Source organism: Gorilla gorilla, chromosome 8 (assembly GCF_029281585.2).
Source record: "Gorilla gorilla gorilla isolate KB3781 chromosome 8, NHGRI_mGorGor1-v2.1_pri, whole genome shotgun sequence".
Lineage (NCBI taxonomy): Eukaryota > Metazoa > Chordata > Mammalia > Primates > Hominidae > Gorilla > Gorilla gorilla.
The window spans coordinates 138,701,557-138,725,811 of NC_073232.2; the positions used below are offsets into that span (position 1 = coordinate 138,701,557).

General features: G+C 42.8%; 1 protein-coding gene and 1 long non-coding RNA gene across 8 annotated transcripts in view; both read right to left on the reverse strand.

Moving 5' to 3' along the window:
- Nucleotides 1-392: 392 nt before the first annotated feature.
- LOC109028536 (uncharacterized) lies at nt 393-9,508 on the reverse strand. The gene is made up of 5 exons (XR_002007547.4): nt 9,308-9,508; nt 6,581-7,548; nt 5,534-5,626; nt 4,617-4,728; nt 393-2,626 (listed from the first exon to the last, which is right to left on the reverse strand). It is a non-coding gene; the product is annotated as an uncharacterized lncRNA (long non-coding RNA).
- A 3,004-nt stretch (nt 9,509-12,512) lies between these two features.
- Nucleotides 12,513-24,255, reverse strand: part of C8H10orf90 (chromosome 8 C10orf90 homolog) — a 246,098-nt gene continuing 234,355 nt past the window's right edge. For all 7 annotated transcript variants that reach the window (XM_055352075.2, XM_055352073.2, XM_031015708.3 and 4 more), the window contains 3 exons: nt 17,308-17,371; nt 13,508-13,607; nt 12,513-13,419 (listed from right to left, as the gene is read on the reverse strand). In XM_055352075.2, the coding sequence (XP_055208050.2) occupies nt 13,381-13,419; nt 13,508-13,607; nt 17,308-17,371 (203 nt within the window). In that variant the 3' untranslated portion in view covers nt 12,513-13,380. The remainder of the gene's footprint in view (nt 13,420-13,507; nt 13,608-17,307; nt 17,372-24,255) is intronic.

Sequence of the window (24,255 nt, forward strand, 5' to 3'; positions counted from 1 at the left end):
CATAATTTTTAAATTACTTAAAGAATTTCAGAAGTAAACAGGTGTGATTTACTTCTTGAGATAACATATGTTATTATTTTTATCTAATTACAAAGATAGAAAACTTGGGAAATACAGAATAACGAAAGAGGCAAAAAATATAAATAACATTTGAAGGTCACTATTGAGGGGTAAAAGCATATGATCTCAGCAACTTACCATCAAATGGTTCAGAAAAATAATGCATGTGATTTTAAATAACATGCATAGTTACATTTTGAATAACATACATGTTCACACATATATAAACTATATATAATATACAATATTATATAAAACTATATAAGGTATATAATTAATATACATACATATTATATATGTATATATCATGTAAAATTGTTATAGTCATGCAGTAAGAATTATATGTGAGTGAATGTGTATGTTGGAGAGAGAACAATAAATCAAATGTTGCGAAGTGTCAACAATTGTTGAGCTGAGGTGAAGACACATGAGCACTGCTTGTACTGGTTTTGCAACTTACCTATACAAGTGATATTATTTCAAAATAAAAGATTAATAGATTTTAGATGACACACTTTCAGTGTTTTTTATGCATAAAAGCATCATCTTCTGCCAGTTTAGGGTTCATATTATTTCGCTTTTTCAGCAGCAGGCTTTGCAAGACCACACCGTGGGTATGTTACCATGACCTTTGTATACCATCTTATGGAGAGAAACTATTTCCTTCCTGTGGGGCTTTTAAGTTGTTTCCAATTTTTCACTAATAAAAAATAACATTTCAGTAAGTGTCCCTGGACACAAATCTTTAGTCATATCTTTGATAAATTCCCTTACTGGGAATTGCTGAGTTGAAAAACAACTCCCAACTGAAAGCTGCTAATACAAATTGCCACGTGCCCTGGAAAAGTTCCACCAATGTGCTGTACCCCTAGCAACGCAGGAGCACGGCTCTGTCAGTGGCTAAAACAGAGCCCAGCTCAAAGCAGCTCAGGTGAGATGCAGGGTCCATTGTAGGCTTGTTGGGGGAGCTCAGTGCCTCCAACTGGAGGAAGCACAGCCTGGCCTTGCCCACCTACAAAGCCCAGGCGCTATGTCTGTGTGTGTTGTCTCTGCAGCCATCTCCTCTGCTCCAACCTCTGGTTAGTGGGTGAGTAGCTTCTCTGCAAGGCTCTGAGTTCTTTCACTCAGCTCCCGGGAGCCTTTGCTTTGCTAGAGTGTATGGCCCCACACTCCGGGCCCTTGCTGATGAGCTGCTCTCCATGGTGAATGTAGGTCAGAGAAGTAATAGGTGGGTAGGCTGGGAAGAGGACAGATTACCTAGAACAGGGCATGAACAGGCAGGCAATGACCGGCACCTCCAACTCCACTTCACTGTGTTTCATGTGCTTTCACTAACGGCTTTGAATCTTAAAAAAAAGAATAAGAGAACGAAAAAGAAGAGGAAAATGTGACAGGCTTAAATGTTTCATTATTTTTATTGTATTTCTTTAAATATTAGCTATTCTTGGCATTTTGTATGTCTGTCAGTGATTTGTATTTCTTCTGTGAAGGGCTTATGTTCTAGAACCATGTTTCTGTTGGACTGTTTTTCCTTTATTGAGCTATATGACGCTTTCATAAAGGATCTTACCCTTTATGGTTTTAAATATTTGCCCCATTTTGCAATTCGCCTTTTAAATTTTGTTTACAGTGTCTTTTGACATTCAAGAGTGCCTCAGTATGTTTGGGCTGCTATAACAAGATACCTTAGACTGGATAATTTATAAAAAATAGAAATTTATTGCTCACAGTTCTGGAGGATGGGAAGCCCAAGATCAAGGCCAATTTAGGTTTGACGTCTAGTTTGATGTCTAGTGAGGGCATTCTCTGCTTCACAGATGGCACCTTTGGATGCATCCTTATGTGGTGGAATGGATGGGCAGCTTCCTTGCACCTCTTTTATAAGGACACTAATCCCATTCATGAAGGCAGAGACTTAATCACCTCCTAAAGTCCCTACCTCCTAATACTCTCCCATTGGCAATTAAGGTTTAACATATGAATCTGGGGGGACACATTGAGACCACAGCAAGCAGTTTCTCATTTTTGTCTAATCAAATTTGTCATTTCTTTCTTTTTAAAAACATTTGACTTACAACTTAACATTTGTAGAAATGTTTCTTCCATTGCTCTTATTAGAAAGATTTTTACCTTCCATGTGTTGCTGCTTCTAGTCATTTTAACTTTTTGTACTGCATCCCTTTTTGGATGCACCTGGAAGCATCTAGCATAGGGCACCAAGTAGACGCTCGATCAGTAAGTGTTTGCTGTTGACATGAATGAAGGGTAATGAAAACTCCTTATGGTCTAATGACCTTTGAAAATTATTTGCAAGGCTGCAAATGAGAATTCAAGAAGCAATGTCCTAAATGGTACTCTAGTGGCTCTCAGAGGAGCTGGCTAATTGAATTCAAACCATAGGTGAAAGCTGCCCCTTCCAGGACAATATCCTCCAGCCGGCTGTAGGGATGAGTTTTTTCAGTGTCTGGAAGTCCCATAACAGGACCAAATGAAGACTGAAGTCAATATCCTCCTTCTTCCTCTTCAGAGATTTGAATTACGATGTGCACATTCTAATGTTGATGATCTATGAAAATACATACAGCTGATTTTTCAGGTCTTGTCTTCAAAGAGCAAAGCCAGAGCATTGTTTTAAAGCAGACAATGGTGTCCACAAGCTCGCAGCAATGAGTAAACTGTCACTGTGAACCTTCTTATGATGTATTTAAGGCCATACATTAAAGACAACAATAACATCATTTGTGGTGGGCCTAATTATGGTCGCTGGACTTTAAATCCCATTTTAGAAAGTGCCCACAAACAAAACCAAACAAAACAACACATAGTGCATCTCTAAAGATGTGCCGCTTCACAGTACCTCTGTGTTTTCTCAACTTTGGGGAAAAATCTTTGCTTTGAAATCTTACTTTTTGACCAAACTATTGATTCTGTGTTGACTCCTTGACTACAAGATCATGAACTTTCTTGATCATTACAAATAAACATTTCTACAATTGTCTCTTTTCACCGATATCAAAAACAAAAGAGCTTGGGGTTTCTAAATAAAGTGTCTAGAGAAAACCAATGTGTGTATTGCCCTCATTATGTTGTTAATAGTGCATTTTTAGATGGAGTTAATATTTTATGGGCTATTAATAATATATGTGTTTAGGGAAATGCATGTATTCTATAGAAGGATGAGAAAGTTATAAACTTGGAATTTTGCTTCTTTGTATCACAGTGCAGTTGTGACATATATTTGCCGAAACCTTGCCTGGTAGAGTTTTGTGTGTGTGTGTGTGTGTGTGTGAAGAGTAAAGCACCTCCATTGATGTAACCTGGAAAGTTCAGAATTCAGGAGGCTGTTTCCACTTTCTGGCCAAGATTGTTGCTGCCAGGACCTCCTCCTTTGCTTAATCACCACTCAAGTCCCTCACAACTCTGAACACGTCAACACTGAGATGTCCACTAGAAGAACGCATTAGCACTGATGAAGAATCACGGCCTGGGGCATGTGACTGGCACTGATCCACAGGTGTATATAAGAAGCCTTTCTCATTTTTGCAACCTATCCATCTGACAAAGGTCTAACATCCAGTGTCTATAAGGCACTTAAACAAATTTACAAGAAATAAACAAACAACCCCATTAAAAAGTGGGCAAAGGATGTGAACAGACACTTCTCAAAAGAAGACATACATGTGGCCAACAAACATGAAAAAAAGCTCAACATCACTGATCATTAGAGAAATGCAAATCAAAACCACAATGGGATACCATCTCACACCAGCCAGAATGGCTATCACTAAAAAGTCAAGAAACAACAGATGCCGGTGAGATTATAAAGAAGAAGGAATGCTTTTATGCTGTTGGTGGGAGTGTAAATTAGTTCAACCATTGTGGAAGACGGTGTGGTGATTCCTCAGAGACCTAGAGGCAGAAATGCCATTTGACCCAGCAATCCCATTACTAAGTATATACCCAAGGGAATAGAAATCATTCTATTATATTACTAAGTATATACCCAAAGGAATATAAATCATTCTATATATATAGAAATATTATATTATAGAAATCATCTGTTATAAAGATACAAGCACACATATGTTCATTACAGCACTATTCACAGTAGCAAAGACATGGAATCAACCCAAATGCCCATCACTGATAGACTGGATAAAGAAAATTTGGTACATATACACCATGGAATACTATGCAGCCATAAAAAGGAATGAGATCATGTCCTTTGCAGGGATATGGATGGAGCTGGAAGCAATTATCCTCGGCAAACTTAACGCAGAGACAGAAAACCAAATATCACACGTTCTCACTTATAAGTGGGAGCTGAATGATGAGAACACGTGGACACATGGGGGGAACAACACACACTGGGGGTGGGAGGAGGAAGAGCATCAGGAAGAATAGCTAATGGATGCCGGGCTTAATACCTAGATGATGGGATGATCTGCGCAGCAAACCACCATGGCACACGTTTACCTATGTAACAAACCTCCACACCCTGCGCACGTACCCCTGAACTTAAAATATAAGTTGGAAAAAAAAGAAGCTTTTCTCACCTCTTAGAATCTGATTCAAATGTAGCAGCAATTTCTGCTCAGAATTTCAGGAGGGTCTGCCTGTCCCATTACTTTTGACTTCGGGGAGAGATCTCAAGTAATTTTTGCTTTTCTAGATGGAGTGAGACACAGAGGGAAGAGGGTGAGAAACAGCTGGTGATGTAAGGGAAAAACTAAGCCCTGATGGCTGGTGACACTGGAGTGAGGAGAATGTCCTGATACCCAGAGATACCAATTTCTATGGAAGAGAAGCATGGTATAGCCCCTGCCCCCAGGGTGCTTTCAGTCTAGTGGAAACATCACATCCTCCATGATTCCCACATCATAATAAACCTACATCATAATCCTAGGTAATTTTTCCTTATTCTGTTAAGGATGCAACTTTCCAAGGCAAATATTTTCTAATTTTATTTTCCTAAAGTTTTGAGGGATCCTATTCTATAATTTAAGGCTCTTTGGGGCCAGTAAAATTACTTAACATTTTAGTGAAACCTGAAAATCTGTATCTTTCATTCTTAGACACATGTACACCATCTGCAGCATGATGTCAATATAAGAGCTCAGAGTTCAGGAGGCAAACAGACATGGTTCAAAGCTCAGTCCCAACCCACCAACATGAAATACCCTGCACGAGTTACACGTGTTCTCTGGCTTACTCCATCTCATCACGTACAATGGGAACTATTCAGGGGCAGTGCTTCATATGTGCATGCTTCTCTTAATTCAGAGATGAGCTTGGGGAGGAACAGAGAGGACAATTTCACCAGCAGTTGAATGACTGCTCATCATTCCAATCCAGCCTCTGCCCTGGAGGCAGAACCAGATGGGAGATGTAAATCTGTATATGGTTCCCTTGCTTCTCAAGGCATGACCATCTCCTCATGCTGAGTAAGAGTCTAATATTTTAAAGGAAATACCTCTTGTACATCACATCTCCCATCCATGTCAACTTCATCTGGTGCTCGATCGATCTGTTTCAGAGCTGGAGGAAGCTGTCTGGGTGAGCTGACCTGTACAGAGATATGTTAGTCTGTCGTCAAGATGACACTTAAGGGACTTTAAATAGTGATTCTGATATCATCGTATTCTAATTGCACCTGACTTTAAAAATGATTACTAACCCCCACCCACCTCTGGCCCCTATAAGAAAGGAAGTCAGTCCAGAGCCTGCCTGCTGCCTACCTCCCAGGGCCCTCCTGAGAATAGTAAGTGTGGATTGGGCATGAGTTCTAGATGCATAGGGAACATCTGTTCATTAGCCAGGGGACTTTTTCCCTTAGAAAATAAAGTAATGGAGAAGTCTCACAAAACAAAAAAGGGGCCATCAAGCCCTAAAACCTAGTCTCTTAACATCTTTCATGACACAGTTGTCTTGAAAACCAGGCCTTTTGGGGGAGTGGGGAGTAATTTTCTGGAATTCCATGAGCATTTCAAGAGCTATGCCTATAGGCCTAGGTCCCAGAGGTCCAATATGCCCAGGGCAGAGAGAATTCAGGATATGACTTGGGGAGAAATCCACCTCCACCAGCTTGGTTCTCCAGCAGGTTTCCATGCCCTTCCATGCAGGAAGGTGCATGCAGGAAGGTGTCAGGAAGCTCCTGTAGACCACAGGGGCAGATGGAGAAGGTAGTTGATGGTACCGGTTGCCTAACTTGCCCAGAATTGTGCCAGCATCAGTAGAGTCCTCCTGCAGCCCAGGGCTGCAAAGTAGACCACAGAGCCTTGGGTCTATGGGAGCCACAACCGGCCTCAGGGGAACACATAGTCCCTGTGAGTGCAAAGGTGGAGCACAGTCAGCAAGCTGAGAGTTTCCCTGCTGTAGACTTGAGTAGCAGATGCCAGTAGAATGGGCAAGGGACCCTGTCGCCACTGAGGACAGCAAGGGTCCCATGTTAGTTGACTTGAGGTACCATAACAAAATACCCACAGCTGAGTGGCTCAAACAACAGAAATGGATTTCTCACAGTTCTGGAGGTTGAGATGTCCAAGATCAAGGTGCTGGAAGAGTAGGTTTCATTCTGAGGTCTCTTCTCTTGGCTTGTAGGCTGCTATCATCTCACTGTGTGCTCTTCCTTGTATGGTCTCAGAGAAAGGCAGAGGCAGAGACAGAGACAGAGACAGAGGCGGAGGCATAGACAGAGACAGAGGCAGAGGCAGAGGCAGAGACAGAGGAGGCTCTGGAGTCTTTTCTAATAAGGACACTAATTCCATCAGATCAGGGCCCCACCCTATGACTTCATTTAACCTTAATTACTTTATTAGAGGCCCCATCTCCAAATATAGACAGTCACTCTGGGGATTAGAGCTTCAACATATAAACACAAACATTCAGTGCATAGCAGTTCCATTGCTACCCAAGGACCCTGGACACAGAGCTGAGACTCTGTCCCACTGGTCCTCTCCCCAGGAAGCCACATTATGAAGCTAGCCACAAGCTTGGGAAGGAGGTGGTGGTGGCAGAACTCAGAAAGGCCAAGTGTGAGCCTAGGCAGGGCTTCATTTCAAACTGATGGGACCTGTACATGAAATGGAACTGTTTGATTCAAGAGAAGGCTGAGGGGGGTTCCAAAGTGATTCAGTCCCACGTGCGGGCTGCTTTAGCCAGTTACAACACTTCCAAAAGGATTCAGAAGAGACAAGATACTAACTTGCTGTCCCCCAGTTAGCAGTAAGGTGGAAGCTCCTAAAAGGGCCAGGTCGGGAATGGGATATACAGAGGCAACAATTGATTTGCATTAGTTGAGGCTGCTGTGACCCAGCGGGAACACATAAATGGATGACAAGTGAGTGTCACTTGGTTAGCGCTCAGAAAAAAACAAATGTAAGCTATTATTTTGAGAAATGTTCAGAATGCACTCTGGGTTCAGCGGTTTTCTGCTCAGGTTCTTGTCCCTGTTTAGAGGTTGTTCACCAACCGATCAGAAAACACTTCCTGTGTTGAGGGGGTGGGAGGAGGGGGAATATTAAAAAACTGCTCATTGAGAATTAGGGTTGAAACACCCTAATCAGGAAGAAATGCTTCAATGGAAACAATCATCATCCACCTGAATCAATACCGCCATCTAGAAATATTGGTGTCCACACACCTCAGTTTAATCCATGAACAAACATCTGTTTTCCATTGTAAAGAGCTAAGCTCAGCCTTGTTAATACAATGTCACATGCTACCAAAAAAAATAAATAAATAACAGACAAATATTTTGAATTATTCTGTCATTTTGATGTAATAAACATTTCAGCTGAGAGAGCAAGACCGGGTATTTTAATTATGTCAGCATATAATAATTAAATCTGGCCTTACTCGCCTTTGGGTATATTTTTAAACAAAAACAAACACAGAACTTCCGTATATGCACTCAGTAGCTTTTAATGTTAAGCACATATTTGGCAACGTGTACCTGTTAAGTGGGCTGTCATCACTAATTTCTTTGGTACCCATGTGATAACATCAGCCAAGAGGAACTATAGTGGATATAACACAAAAGTGTGGGTTTATTTCTTTATCAATCGGCAGCTGTGAAAAGATTTATAATTTCCCTCTCACTGACATCACTGGGCAGGTAAAGCAGGCAGCCCCATTGGCTTTGATGAAAGGATATTACCCAGCGTATGGAGTTAACACAGGTGACAGTTGTAATATCTTTTCCCTGATGTCAGTTACAGCTGTTGTACCATTTCAGGCATGTCAGGAAAGTAGAGATGTTTAAACAGAGGAAGAATCCTCAGAAAGTCATCAAAAGGACATTTTTTCCTATGCCATTCACTCTTGGTGCTATTTAATAAAAATGATTTAAAGAAATTCATTTTTTTTTCTCAGCAGCAATTCAGATCATAAGCTGCTTTTTCTTTCCTTTTCAGCTTTGATAAGAATAACCCGGCATTTTTTAAGATTCTAAAGGCAAGTCCAGTCTCTTCCTCCCCTCCCCGCTCTTCAAGTTCCTGATGCGCGAAGATCTGAGAAAAGGGCCACAGGTTGACATCATGTTTCTGGCTGCATTCTGGCAGGCCACGGCAGCATCCAGAATGTGTATGCGGAAACCTTCTCAGAGAAGGATAAAAAAGTGGAAGGATTTCAAACCCCCCTGCCCAACACACACTCCAGGCAATTACCTCAGACCGTCTCTTGGGGTCTCAGGATCAAAACTGTGCCTGAGGCAATTGACCTGACTTGAAAAAAATCCTTGAATTTTGGAAGTGACATGCCAAAGTCGTGGCTCCATTCCATGTGGCTGAAACATCTGCGTGAGTAGAGGAGTGCCCCACTCCCAAACAAGAAGCGACTGTGGGGAGAAAGGGGGGATCTGATGGAATCTCAAGGTTCTCCCAGGCAGCCTGCTCTCCTGCCTGAGTGGGGAAATGTCCCATCAGCAGGGTACACTCAGGAGAAGGCTGGGGGGATTTCCAAAGCCATTCAGTCCCGGGTGCGGGCTGCTTCAGCCAGTGGAAGCCACTTCCAAAAGGTTTCTATTAGAGCTAGACATTCGTGGGTAATTATCAAGTATTGATAAAAGCACAAATTCAATGAACTCTATAACGTAGAACCCTCTGCTACTGGGCTCATTGTAATCACTGAACAGATTATTTCCTTTGCTTTTAATGCTCATGCAGACACACTCACACAGACCCACAGTGGATCTTTTTTGTGTGTTTTTTCCTGAACCCAGAGCTCTCACACACCAACTGTCAGATACCTCCTGCTGGGCAGCCACATCACCGTACTTTCTCTTCTCTTGTTCTGCCCCTGATGTGCCTCATACTCAGACCGTTGGTCATTTGATGCAGTCAGAGACCAGGCCCCTTGCCTGCAATTTTTATACCAAGTGTTGAAATGGGAGAACCTCAGACATCAAAGTCTCAACTGCTCTCCCACAATTGGCTGTTTCAGAAATAGTTCATTCAAAGAGCCCTGTTACATCGGAGCAAGCATTTGCTGACTCACTCAGGGAGCCCACAAACTTCCAGGAAGTTTGGTTGGCAATAGACACTGGCTAACAAAACCAAGGCAATTGTTTTTCCATTATTTCATTACCGGCTGGCAGAGAAAACAACCAAAATAGGAATTGCTCCTTCGACATGAAGTCATGGAGACCGCAGTGAGATGGCCCGGTGCTGTCGCCACCTGGATACCTCAAGTTATTTCAGATGTTGCTTGGCCTAAGCCCATGAATATCCTCTAACAATCTTTACCCCTTGCTGCCAGCTGTATCATTGAAGAATTGTTTTAGACCAGAATCGAAACACACTCAGATGTAAATAAATCTATTCCAGAACAGAATTTAATGATTGAAGTTACAACGGTAAATTCTATTTAGAATTTTCCAAAACCTCAAAGTATTCCCTGAAGTCTGATTTTAATAACAGAATTCAAAAAATGGGTAACCAATTCCTGAGAGAAATATAAGGGACAGTAGTTACAATTCTTCAGGGCTTTACTTTCATATGAATTATAACATAATTACATTATATTTCTGCTAACATATTTCATAACAGAAAAGAAATACTGGCTCTCTGAATTCTTTTCTCAGCATTGAAGGACGGTTACAACAATAACAGGCCAAGAAAAAAAAATTAGTTAAACAGAAACCCAAACATTAGTTTCCAGCCTTGTCCTGAGCCTGCTGCCCAGAGGAAAGACCAGCTCACACCAGCTATCACATATTCCTACCTTAATTCTCCATCCTAGCCACCTTAGTTAAGACCTGTTCTCAGAAATACATGACTCAGAGGCATTTCCTCTCAAGCTGATGTTTATTTATTCTTTAGATTTTTAAGGCTGGGCATTGGATTTGCAAAGGGGATGAGGCTCTTTGTGGGCATTTTTGAAGGCTGGCTCCATCTAAGCATTCTCTCTTTAAATATCAGCCAACATAAATCTAAAAAATGTCATAGAACAGTCTAGAAGTGGTTGGGCCCTGAGTTTAAATGATTGATTACAGAAAATTAAAACATTAGCCTGATGAATTTTTGCATTTTTTGTAGAGACAGGGTTTCATCATGTTGCCAGGCCAGTCTTGAACCCCTGGGCTCAAGTGATCCTTCCATCTCAGCCTCCCAAAGTGCTGAGATTACAGGCATAAGCCACCATACCTAGCCATGTGCAGGATCTTTATCTGGGAAAGACTGTCCTTAACTAATATCATAGATTTGATTTAAATGTTTTCTAAAAAATCACTTAAAGTGTAAACAGAAATTCAGTGTAACATCCTGGAAGAGGTCTAATGAGTTCAAGAAAGCAGAAATTAACCTGAAGGTAAGCTTGTCACCCTGCTGAAATGGTTTCTGAGCGTGAGAAGCACATAAAAGGAAGGAGTTTATGAAGCATCCTATTTATGTTGGCTGATTTTTGCTGTACCAGCACCCATGAGTTCAATGGTCTTGTGTAGCACTCACTACAGAGCTAAGGGATTACAGGAGGACCAACTCACAGCCGCTCTTAGGTTTCCCAAGACAGTCCTAACTTCCACCTCTGCTTAGAATAGGAAACACTCATGGTGTGTTTGCTTTAGGCTAGTCATTATTCTAAGCATTCAACACTCACTGGCTTATTCAATTCCGCTAACAACCCTATGAAGGGAGCACTATAATTATCTGCATTTTGTGGTTAAGGAAACAAAGGCAAGGTTAAATAACTCTCTGTGCCAGATATTGATTATATTCTCTCTCACCTCCAAATTCACCCTTTTTGCCTGCTCTGTTAAAATGGATCCAGGCCCTTTAAGTATTTTCCCTTTGCCAGCTGACACAATGTTAGGCTTTGTCAGTAGAGAGAGCTAGAGAGAAACTGCAGGAGAAAAGGGTGCTGCTTCCCAGAGACAGTGCATTTGCTCAGCCAACTCCAGCGCCAGGCCCTGCAGGTAGCATGTGGCCAGCAGCACTCATGGCCAGCTGCTTCCCCAGCCCCCTCCCTGAGGTGGTATTTTAGCAGTGTCTCCAAGGAGACAGTTCTCTGTGGATCCTAGAGGGCAGATCTCTGGCAAGTTCCAGAAAGACTTGTAGATTCTCAGCAAGTTCCATTGGCACACCACCACAGAAACTTCTCCACCACCTGCTGAGACACTGTGGTTCCCTCTCAGCCCAGGGCTAGGAGGAACACTCTTCCTAGGACTCCTTGCATCTGCTGTACCCACCTATACTCTTCAGGGCTATCTTTACAACTTACTAGCCAACGTTTTGCTACTCTAATCTGCTATTAAGGTTAATGATTAAGCATATTAAACATTTCCATTCAAATGACTGTGTGGTTTCTCTCTCCTAGTTGGACCCAGACTGACACTCTTGCCTGAGGGCACAGACCAGGGAGCAGCAGTCAATACTGGACACCAGGCAGCTTCCACACTTGACAGTGTTGCCAGACCCTCGCGTGGGCAGGAGGGCACAGGTCTGATGCCGTGTGTGCTGATGTGAGGTCTCTAATTCATACTGGAGGGCAAGGCAGAGAGGGCACGTGTCAGGAGAGAACCCCAGGGTAGAGTTTTAAACAGTTTGCAGCAGATATGTAAAAGAAAGGCATTTCAGAAAGAGGGGACAGTATGTACAGCAGCGGGAGGAGGGAAGGAAGGGTGACAACTTCAGGGAAGGGACAGAGGTATCACCAAGCTCCTGCTTCATCCCTAAACCTTTTGTTTCATTCCCAGGGAGAATCCTAGTAAGATTTAGAGTCTGCAGGATCCTAAATCTTGTTCTCAATGGTTTTACCAGCTTTTCTCTTACCAGCTCTCTAGGAGGCAACATTATCCACTGGAGCATCTAGAAGCACAAGTACTTCCATGATGGTCAGAGGCAGAAGAGGATGCGGAGCAGGTCAGTGGTGCCTGCTGGGTCTTGGGCAGCATTTTATACCTTATGTTATCTATCCTGGCCACCTACTTCATAACAGGATATATAACAGAGAAATACTTGAATTTTTATAATAATTGCATTTATTTCCGTTTGTGTTGTAAAAACTAGCTTGTTCTTAGCTTCCCAAACACACATATTTATAAATAATGTGTATTATAAACATTTGGAAGAACAGACAGCAAAGTTGGACCATTAGGCTATTTCTTAACAAAACAACTTTTTTAATGGGGCTGGGCAGGAGGAGTATTGTGGAAAACACTGAAGTTACGTCAGAGCTTCCATAGAAATGGATTCTTTTCTCTGGTGAGGAATGGGGCGGGGTGACTGAGGGCCACTCTGACTGCTCCAGGTCACAAAGAGATGGGCTGATTGTTCCACAGCCTTGGGCATTGCACCCACCGGTTTCCAAGTCAGCCTCTAGTATTGGGTGGTGTACATGTTCAGAAAGGTTTCAAATATACTATATGATGACCCACATTTTGGCATTTGCATAACTGGCAGGTGTTGAGATTGAAATTTAAAAGGAGATGGATTTGGATCCCAAAAGTTTGATGTAAAAGATTCCCCAGGGATGTAAACAAACTTGCTTGTATCAGGCCTCTCTGATGGGCAGGAAACAGCAGGGGAGAAGAAATCAGAAGCAAAAAGTACAATTTAGAAGCAAAAGCATTAAGGGGACTGTATCCAGTGGGTTACATGGAGGTGGTTTCCCCACAACAGATTGTTGACCTATTTTCTCGAGGGTTATTGTTTCTGTTTGGCTTGGGTCAGTAATTCAGGAAGTGATGTTTTCCTTTATGGAAAAAAAAAATCGAAAGTAAAATAAGTGTTTTCCCATCATGAAGATAATGCTAAGTTTAATGGCTTATCCAGCATTTGAAGTCCTCCCAGGTCCAGGTAGTGTGGTCAGCAGGGCAGCCTGTGGTTAGACCGCATTCCTTTGAAGGAGCTGGTCCAGTAATTGCTAGAGGAAAAGGGAAACAAAGATGTCAAGTTCAGACTCGGCATCTGTGCACCACACACATCACACCTGCTGGTGACGAGGCCATTACCTTTTTGAAGACTTCGGCACGGAGTCTGTTACTTTGTAAGATCACCCTTTTCCTTTGTTCTTCTTTTTTCTTTTTAACTTCCGGCAAGTTATTATAGATTCTGAAACAGATTCGGAAAACATTTGGAATGGTAGCTTGACAGCGTGCTCCTGCTGTGGGGCTGCATCCTGTCTTGACGGCAGGCTCTTACATTTCAAAGAGAAGATCGCTGCTTATGGGCTAGCTCACAACTGTAGGATGCCAGGACGAAGGGCTGTCCTGACCATACCCAGAACCCGCTGCATAGCAGGGGATGGCACCTTGTCCAGTGCTACCTGGGGCAATGCAACAGGCAGAGTCCCATCAGGGGCAAAGCTGGAGAGGCCAGTTGCTTATTTAGAAGTCATTGTTTTTGTCCTTCCATTCTCTATGATAATTAATGACTTAATTGTAAAATGAAGGATTCTAAACCTACTGCTTTAGCATTCTGATTGTAAACTTGTTTCCAGATACCTTCTTACCACTCAATGTTTGCCTTCCTGTGACTTAGAAAAGGAACAGCATATAAATAGAAATAGCAGGACTTATAATACTGTAATAAAACACATATAAGTGTGTGTGTTTTTACCTCTCAACCTATTGCACTTTGAATTAAGGGTCCAAGGGATCTTCCTCTGGACACTTCTTTCCTACTTTCTAACAGAAACTTCATGGACTGATGCCAGTTAATATTTCATTATAATCCACTGACACAGTGGAGTCACTGTAGCCTGAGTATTTGGATTGCTGTACATGTGGCACTCGGCTAAAACATCTTTCTCTCTCTCGTGTTTGAAAGCCAGATATGATATAATGAAGATGTTCCACCATTAAAATAATAGGACAATGTAGAAAAAATCATGATGACAATCTTTGCAGGAGACATCTTAGGTATTGGACACTAGGCTTGAATTACTTGACATGAATTATTTCATTTCATATTCACCACAGTTGGAAGAGGCGTATCGTGTCCCACTGTTATATAAATGAGAAACCCAAGCCCCAGTAAGATTAGGAGACTTGTATAAAGCCCCTAGGCTGGGATTCGAACCTTGGTCTGTTTGACTCTTTCTACACAACACTGTCACCAAACCATAATATGGCATCAAGCTACTTGTGAGACCCGGGAAACGCTTGTGCCTAGTACAGTGCCTAGCACTCTGTAGGCATCAACATGGGTTGAATGAATGCATGAAGAAAAGAACACATAATTGCCACATTCAGGAGTGATTCTAGGAAGGACTAGGAGAGAAAACTGTAAAGGAGTCAGTTAGAAAGTAGACATGTCTCAAAGCTCTGCAGTGGGAATTTCCTCAGATCCATATAGACTAATCTTTCTGATACTGACCATCTCAATCACCTGGCAGAGTGGTTAATATTAGGTGTCAACTTGACTGAATTGAAGGATGCCTGGATGGCTGATAAAGTCTTATTTCTGGGTGTGTCTGTGAGGGTGTTGCCAGAGGAGATTGGCATTTCAGTTGGTGCACTGGAAAAGGAAGACCTACATTCAGCGTGGGTGGGCACCATCTAATCAGCTGCCAGTGTGGCTGGAATAAAGCAGGAGGAAGAAGGCAGGATAACCTTGCTTGCTGTGTCTTCTGGCTTCCTTCTTTTTCCATGCTAGATGCTCCTCCTCCCGCCCCTCCTGCCGTTGGACATCAGACTCCAGATTCTTCGGCCTCTGGACTCTTGGGCTTGCACCAGGGGGCTCTCAGGCCTTCAGCCACAGACTGAAGCCTATGCTGTTGGTTTCTCTGGTTTTAAGGCTTTTGACTTGGACTGAGCCACCACTGGCTTCTCTCTTCCCCAGCTTGCATATCACGGGACTTTGCCTTGTGATTGTGTGAGTCAATTCTCCCTAATAAACTCCCTTTTATATACATATATCCTATTAGTTCTGTCCCTCTGGGGAACACTAACTAATATACCTGGGAAGTATAAAATAAAGGCTCCTAGGTCCCACCTCTGTTACTTCTGATTCAGTGTTTTCTTAAAAGAACATCCCAAATAAATCATGGTCCATCTATACGATGGACCACTCTGCAGACAGTCAAAACCGACAAAGGAAATAATCTATCTATTCGTCACAGTAGGGGTTCACAGACATAAAGTGAAAAGCAAGCTACCAAGAGATAGTGTGTAGTATGATACCATTCATGGTTAAAAATCACATAGCTATATATGCACAAATAAAAGTCTACTTTAAGGCAAAGAGAAAGGCCTGACAGGATACTCAGGAGATATCACTGTGGGTGTCTGGGGAGCTGGGACTGGGGTAGGGAAAGTGGGCTGGGAACAGGGAGGGGAACTGCTGGTCATGAAGGGACTTTAGCTTTATCTCCATTATTTGCATTTTTAACATAAAAATGTAATTTAACAATATAATTAATAGCAAAGAATACAAAGAAAAGAAAGCTCCAGGTGATTCTGTGGGTGAGCCAGAGTCAGAGCCCACCCAAAGTACAATCCACAGAGCAGAGTGCAAGCCCAGCTGCTAAATCCACCAGAGGAGACCAGCTGGGGGAAGCCAGTTACTTGAGGTGCAACACCACCTAGCTCACTCGTCCTCTTTGAGCCTCAGTTTCCTCTTCAGTAAAATGATAGGGCAATACTCTCTGACTATTCACGCTGCTTTGAGATCTATTATTTTAATTGCTTAGTTTGCAAGGCTCTGTAATGGTGGCTTTGGGTTTGGGGACTGGGAGGGGAGGATTTGGCTGAAATTTTTCAGTAAATTGAAAAGGGAATGGTTCTGGCATGAGGTATATGCAACTTTGCACTTCTGAAATAGCAAGTCTTAAAGCCCAGTGGCCCTTTAAAAACTCCAATTAGAATGCTACGAATCAGGTCTTTAATGGGATGGTCTCCCTTTTCCTCATTTTCGCTTCCTTATTTACAAAGAGCCTTCCAATAAATGATCAAAGTTACCTAATCACCATGGAAACAATATAATCATAGTAAAAGCAGAAATTGTATGCCTGAAGTGGGGAGAAAAGTATTCTCCCTATTTCAATGGTTTCTTTAAGTGCGCTATCAATTTGATTTAATTATGATAATTCCTCCCTGTGCTAGACACTTTATTATAAATTAATGACATTTTACTTGCATGAACTTGGCCAATGCTGCTGAGCTATTATATTTTGGTTAAGAGGCCAGATCTCAGAAAGAATGGCAGCCTTTGTGTGCATCAGATTGGTGAGAATTAGTGGGAGTCTTGAACAGCCACCAGCCAAGCAGAATAAGAAGGATGCGTTGGCAGCATGGCTGCCAGGTCTGCTGGAGACAGAGTACCAGGAAACCTAGCTCATGGCCCCCCTGAGGCTCCACTGGCTCGCTCCCATGTGCCATCTGCCTCCAAGGTTGGATCCTTTCCTTCAGTCCCTGCCACAGTCCAGACCCTTAGGAGAAATAGTTTCTCTCCTCCTCATAAAGTTACCTTCAAAGGTGCAGTGACAAATAGCTCCTGCCCAGAGCGACAATACTAATGTGCAGGAGTTCCAGCTCAGAGTCTGGGAATCTCTTAGAGACCAATTACTGGATTGGTTCAGAATCCAAGACCTACCACTTTCCTAAGGTTTTTCCAAGAGCAGCATTAACATTCAAAAGCACATTTCAACTACCGTACTTATTTTAGCCGTTTTTTCAGATTTGCAGCCAAAAAGACCTCAGACCTTAAACATGGACCTAGAAGCAGTGGTCCCATTGGAGGGCACCTGAAGCCATCAAACCACCCCACTCCCCCCACCAACTTCTTTGCACACCATACAATAACCAAGTACCTCTTAGATCGCATATGCATCTCCTTCTCTGAAATGCACCGTTCTTTGGGTTTGAACAAGTTATCTGGAAAAAATAGAAAGAGAATTAAGTTCAGAAGGTATAGAATCTCACACATTTCTAGAGAAACATTGTGATTAGTTCATAATCCGTTAATTGATCCTTATTCTAAGCCATATCCTGAGTCTAAGCAGAACTCAGTAGAGACTGATACACCATAAGTGGTTGTATTGACAATGGCCAACAATGGGTTTGGTCTTGACAATAGTTAAATAAGGACATGAAGTACAATGTTAGCATCTAACCTACTTTATGGAGAGCAACACCTTTGAATGCTTCCTTTAGCAACAGAGTCATGGTTTTCTGAGAAAAGTGCCAGAGTGCAAGCTCATTCCACCCATAGAGAAATCCCTACACTAGGTCTGTGAGGCCTCTAAGGACAAGGAAATCCCCCACCTATCCCTAGAGCATTTTGCAAGAAGGAGGTTTCACTCTTGTCTATAGCCCTCTATAGGGCTGCTCAGCCTCTGCAAGATAAAGACCACCTTGCCCCCTTCCTAATGTGGGGAAAGGTAATGAACAACAACATAATAATCATGTATGCTCAGTATCCTTTGATTAAGTACACAGTAGCTAAAAATCACTATGAGACTGGGATTTTTTCATTCTAAGTACATATTCATAATGATGTTCACAGATGGCACACTTAAAAGTGGTGTGTGTTAAAAAAAAAACAGTGTATATCCTCTTGCAAAAGTTGAAAAGGGACTGTTCCAATAACTCAAATTCCCATGAGACACTTGGCCATGTAGATTAATAAAGGGTCTGGCATATGTAAATGCTCCTGGGGCGCTTGTTGCATGGGGGTGTGTGTCAGCAACTGCCGTGCTTCCTAAAACACCTGGGCAGTAACCTGCTCATTCAGCAGAAGCAGACAGGCAACTTGGCTCTTTGCCAAGCATCAGAGTTGGAGTGGGGCTCCTGCGATCCCCAGTGAAGTCCTGGGTCTGTTTCTATTCATCTCCTCCAACCCGGGCCTGTCCCTTTGCTCATCAATCCAGTGGAGCAACCAAATATTTCTCAGGCTTGAGAATAGACAGAATTTTCTAGGAATATCTAAGAAGGTAGGACAGAGCCAAGGATCCTAAGAAATTTCTTCCTCTCTGGAGAAACATAATACAGCTACTGACTTACAATATGGAAAACAACAGAGTGGCTAAGCTTGTCGCCTGTCTGGTTATTCAGACATGAAAAAGAATATGGCACCATCGCTTAACTTCAAAGACAAGATTGAAAGGAGAAACAAGAAAAAGAAATTGGAATATTTCCACTAAGTGGCTGTATTGACAACTGACCAAAAACAAGGTTAATCTTGACAAATTAAATAAGGGTGTGAAGTACAGTGTTAGCACTTAACTTACTTTATGGAGAACAATGCCTTTGAATGCTTCTTTTTAGCAACAGAATCATGGTCTTCTGGAGAGAAGTGCCAGAGTGCAAGGTCACTCCTCCCATAGAAAAATCCCTACACTAGGTATGAGGCCTCTAAGGACAAGGAAATCTCCCAGCTTTCCCTAGAGCAATTTGTAAGAAGGAGCAGTGAGAAAACAACATCACCATGGAGACTGCAATGGGCCAAGATGCTTCCCAGTATCCAGCAGTCCCTGCTCCAGGCAGCACCAGGTCAGAGCCAAGGGCCACAGAAACATCCCAATGGCATTTCCAAGAAAAAAGGAAATGTCAGCTTCAGTCAGTCAGGCCCTTGCGCAAGCAAATATGTGACTCTTGACAGTCACTTATTCCACTTAGGGAAAAGAAACCTTGTACAAAGAATTAGATTCAAGTCCAGCTCAGCAATCCTCATGGGCTACTCAAGATTAGGGTGAGGCCAGGGTAGACAGACGGTGTCCTGAGGAGATTAAAAACATTACCAATACCGTTTGTAAGATTTTGATCATCTTGGTTCAACTGTTTGTGGTCTACTCTGGGAAGTTAGATTTTCTTTTCTTTTTTTTTTTTTTTCAGTTTGTTTCTTTAGAGCACCTGATACCACAATTAAGCTTGGGTTTGATTCCCAAGAGGAAACAAAAGCAAATGTGAGCTCTCTGACACCTCCACTCTTGTGTTTCCTCAACTCGGCTCAGCCTGCTGTGCCACACAGAACTTTTGATTCTGGGCCCAGCAGCCCATGTTAGGTGCAAAACAAGCAGGACTGTGTCCAAGGGGGCTTCCCCTGCTGGTGACCTCAACCCACACCCCCGGGGAAGTATTTGCAGGTTGATTGCTGCTGACTTTGAGTTTTCCTAATGGTTCCCAAGCTCATCTGATAAATAGCAGGGTCTTTCCTAGCCTGGAGGAAAGAGACGTGAGGAAGCGGTTTGAAATAGAGCAAGTGCATTGCAAACAGCTCCCAACCTCACTTGAGTGAAAGGAACACAATTCACTGGAGCAGCTTTGGGCACTTTGAGAGAGAAAGTGGCTCGTGGTTGCAGAAATTGTGTTTTGGGAGCCCTGACCAAGAACTCCTCCATTTCCCATGAGACCAATTCAAAATTCATTTCTTAGATATGCCTTTCTCCTTCCTTCTACATTTAATGAGCAGTTATGTTGGTAGGGGATGCTCAGAAACAAAAATAACAGATAAGATCGTCCCTTCATGAGATTTCATTTATTTTGGGAGAAGCTGGACAAGTCAAAAACCAGCTAAAGTATCCGGCAAATGCTCTGGTGAAAATGAAATGCCACCATGTGTCAAAGGGGGAATGGAGAGGCAAGAAGTCCCCGCAGGGGAGGAGATCTTTAAACCAAGACCCGAATGACCACAAGAGCCAACTGTGGGATGATCTGGGAGAAGGGCACAGCGAGCTTCTGCAGTAAGAACTGAAAGTGGGTCATCGTGGCTGCGCGGGGAGGGAGGGTGCAGAGGCGAGAGCGAAGATTACTTTGGTTCTCCACCCAGGTGATGCCTTACAGCTGCCTGGGGATTTTGGCAAAGATTCCTGTGTGTTGGCATTGGAATCTCAACCAAAGTCTCCAGATGACTCCAACATGCCCTAGAATAGGAAACCACCCACGTTGGGGTTTGCAAACCTATTTAAGGAGCTTTGCAATCCTGTTAAGGAGTTGCCTTCAGAGTAAGAGAGTTGGAGAGCCATGTGGAGTTTTAAACATAAGATCTGATTTTTATTGCTAAAAGATGACCACAGTGGCTCTTCAGAACATGAACTGGGTGGAGGAGATGCAAAAATGGCAGCAGTGAGATAGGTCAGGCAGTTGCAGCCAGGTGGGGAAAGATGGCAGCGTGCAGGTAGCCATGGGACTCTTCTACCCTGTACAGGTAGAAACTGAGTTGTAGGGGCCAGGAGAGATGAATCAAGGATGACTCCCAGGCTTTGGGTTTAAGCAAACCCATTCATTTGACAATTGTAAAGTTTTTATCTCCTTGGTGCTAAGCGATAGGGACATGAAGATAAATAAAACTAAGAGCTCAGAGCCCAGGATGAGAATGAGGTAAATAAGGCCTTTAGATGCCAAGAGCAAAGTCTGCACATGGTGAGGGGAGACATCAGGAGGGAGTGGTTAGGTCCACCAGGGAAGAAGGGCATCTGGGAAAACTCCATAACAGGAGACAGCTGAGCTGGGTCATGAAGTAGAGAGAGACATACCCCAATAGCCTGTGGTTGGTGGGGGTGGGTGAAATGGCAGCCCAGGGTCACATGGGCCTGCCTGCAGCAAGAGATGAGTCATCCTTGATTCATCTCTCCTGGTCCCACAACTCAGTTTCTTCCTGTGCAGGGTAGAAGACTCTCATGACTACCTGCACGCCACCATCTTCCCCGGCCTGGCGCAATTGCCTTCAGGATACATATAGCATGACCCACAGGGATTTCACTTCATGGAATGCAAAACCAACCTGCATGAGCTTTGTTTGAAAACAAAACAAAACAAAACAAAAACAAAACAAAACAAAACAAAAACAAAACAAAACAAAACAAAACAAAACAAAACAGAGAGATCCTATCTATAAAATTACTCTTAATGGAAATTCTGCCTGTATAAAATTAAAGTGGCAGGTGAGAACCATTTTCAGCTTGCTTATGGGTCTCTTACAGATTTTCCTTGAAGTTTCATGTGTTCTAATTCCCGGATATGGAGGGAAGAGACTACAGTTGTGTTTACCTCGAATTATCTTTCAAATAGAGGTGGTGTTTTCCCCCAATAAAATTACTAAGGTAAATTGCCTATTTCTATATTTCTGGAAAATACTTTTTTCCCCAAAAAGTCTTGCATCTGCCTCATTATTGGATCCAAACTACAGTGTCTATTGCTAATTTAATTTGGTAAGGCCAGACTTCCTCAAGCCCTTGCCTGTGTCAAAGTCAGCAAACAACCAGGTACCAAAATTTCAGTGCTTCTGAGAACTACTCAGGTAAGGTCAAAGCCCAGACATCCCATTAATCTCTATAAACACATGTGGGTGTTTATTGTAATCCTCATATCACCTGTGTGCACACACATACACAAGGACAAGTGGCCTCAATATTCAGACAGTTGACAGTGTCACCAGAAGGTAGCAAAGATCACCCTGCCACCAGCATGATTCGTTGTTTTTGGAGCTGGGCTGTTTTTCCTCCATGCAGAGCCCTTATCTACAGCTCTGATTGCAAACTTCATTTTCCCTACCGAAGAGATAATCTAAATGATAATCAAGTTCACACGATTTATTAGGACAATGCCTTCCAGAAGCCTATTTTCTGAAGTCACCCCGAGCACTTTGAAGGATGTTTTAGACATTTGCTTCCCCTATCTTAGAAACACCAAAACCAAGAGATACCTGTTGGAGAGAATTCAGCAGGGAGTCAACAAGCCAGCCTGGAGTATAGACGTCAAGTCTCTACCTTCCTGAATCTCCTATTAAAGATTGGACCTTCACAAAGAATGGAAATGGGGTGTGTTTAAGGGAACCCCCAACATGTGTGAATTCTAAGATCACAAGGCTGTGCATTATGCAATTCCAAAGTCACTGGGTCTCTGCCGCCGGCCGTTAGAGTAATTCCATCATGGTTCTCAGGGTTTAAACTTGTACATCATTTCTGTTCAGCTCACCATGGTGGACCCTCTAATTTTCTTGATGTAGGCGATAGGAGAGTGGTCTATCTTGAACCAAATTAGCCCTCCAGAAATTAAACAGCACAGGTTACACCATATGAAGGTGAGTTAACGACTCTGAAGTGGTTTGGCTCTGAAGTGCTCTCATGATAAAATCTTATGCTGGATTCTCATTTTCTAAACATTATCCTGTTTCTAAAATCACTTCTAGCCATCTGTGGAATCCCACTGCCGAATGACCGTTGCACGTGGCAGCTTGTTTCAGAACCCTGTCAGGTAAGTGGAAGCCACACAGATGTTGGTATTGATATGAAAGTGATGCCATGTGCCAATTACCATCCAGACACATGAGAGAGTTGCTGATGTAACAATCTGGAAAGACAATAAGCTCTCAGACCTTTCTGGTGAAGGAACATAAAATTAAATAAAAAATAAGCCAGAGAGTCTCCAGAAAAATCTGTTTCCTTTTGCATGCTCAGTTTGAGAAGCAAGGTGTATAGGGCTTCCTGGTTAAGGAAAGTAGATCATTCTCTTGCACATAGAGACTTACCCTTGAGCTTGAGCTCAGAGTCGGGTCACCATCTTGCAGCTTCCATGGAAAGATAGGGTGCTTTGGAGCTACTGGATGGATTTGATAAAGGGTCTGCACCCTTGGTGGGGAGGTGGTGAAGAGAACGCCCCACCATGAACACTGGCAGCCACAAGCCTCCCCAGATCTTCCAAGGAGAGACCCCTGATGCAATATGGCAGACGAGGCACAGGACCAGAGCTTTGCTTCCCCAGCTGGAGGATCCCAGACCCCCAAGTCAACCATATCTATGAAAAAAATTTTTGGAGAGAAATAGAGTCTTGATGTACTCCCTGAGCCCATGCTGCTCTATCTCTTGGATCCAAGAGCACTGTCCTCAGTCCCCTTCTCTTCCTGACTCTCTAGGGGTCTTCTCCTTTATGATTCTAGACGTGGTTTACAGCTGTCTGCCTGGCCAGCTCTCTCCCCAAGTGGCACATGAACTCCTGGAAGACAGAAAAGTCTCTTCTCAGCCCCTAATATCCCTGCCTTTTCCCACTTGCACTCCATCCCTATGGTCAAAAGAGACCCAGTGCTTAATATTTTTATTTCTTGGCTGGTTACTTCTCAAGAGATCCAGTAAGAGACAAAGGGTTCCCCACAAAAGCTATAGGAACTGCTAAGGAAGGCTGGCACACATCACCTCCTAATTCAGGTTGCCCGTAGTGCCAAAGACCCACGGAACAACAAGCTCTACCTGTGCAAATTCAGTACCCCAATGTTGACAGGATCAGAGACTCTCAAACTAACCAGACTCTTACCCAAGACCAGAAACTTACAATATGAATCCCAGCGGAGGACTCCTGTCAGTTGCCCAAAACATGCATTTCCTCCTAGGGGAGCTCAGCAGTGCCTGACAAAGTGGTACAGACTATTTTCTCCAATGAGCACATTGTTGAAGTTGAAGGCAAATCAGCTGAAAGATGGGCAGCTATACCCAGTCTCTAGGATTTAATGATTCAAATTCTTAATGACCTCACTAAACACAACAGGAAATTCAGTTTCTTTCTTTTTACAAAAAAAAAAAAAAAAATGAGCATTAGAAAATTAAACATCATACTTTTATGATGTATATATGATGATTTCTTTGGCTTGCCTGAGCCTCCATAAAATGATAAAGTCTTCTTATGTATAAGTCTAAAAACCTGGCAAGTCACCTTAGGCCTTTGCTTGGTGCTATGTGCTTTGGGACAAGCTACTTGTGCTAAGATTTGGTTCCTCTGCACCCATTGCGGGAGCAGAATCATTTTTTAAAAACTTTTCTTTTTTGAGC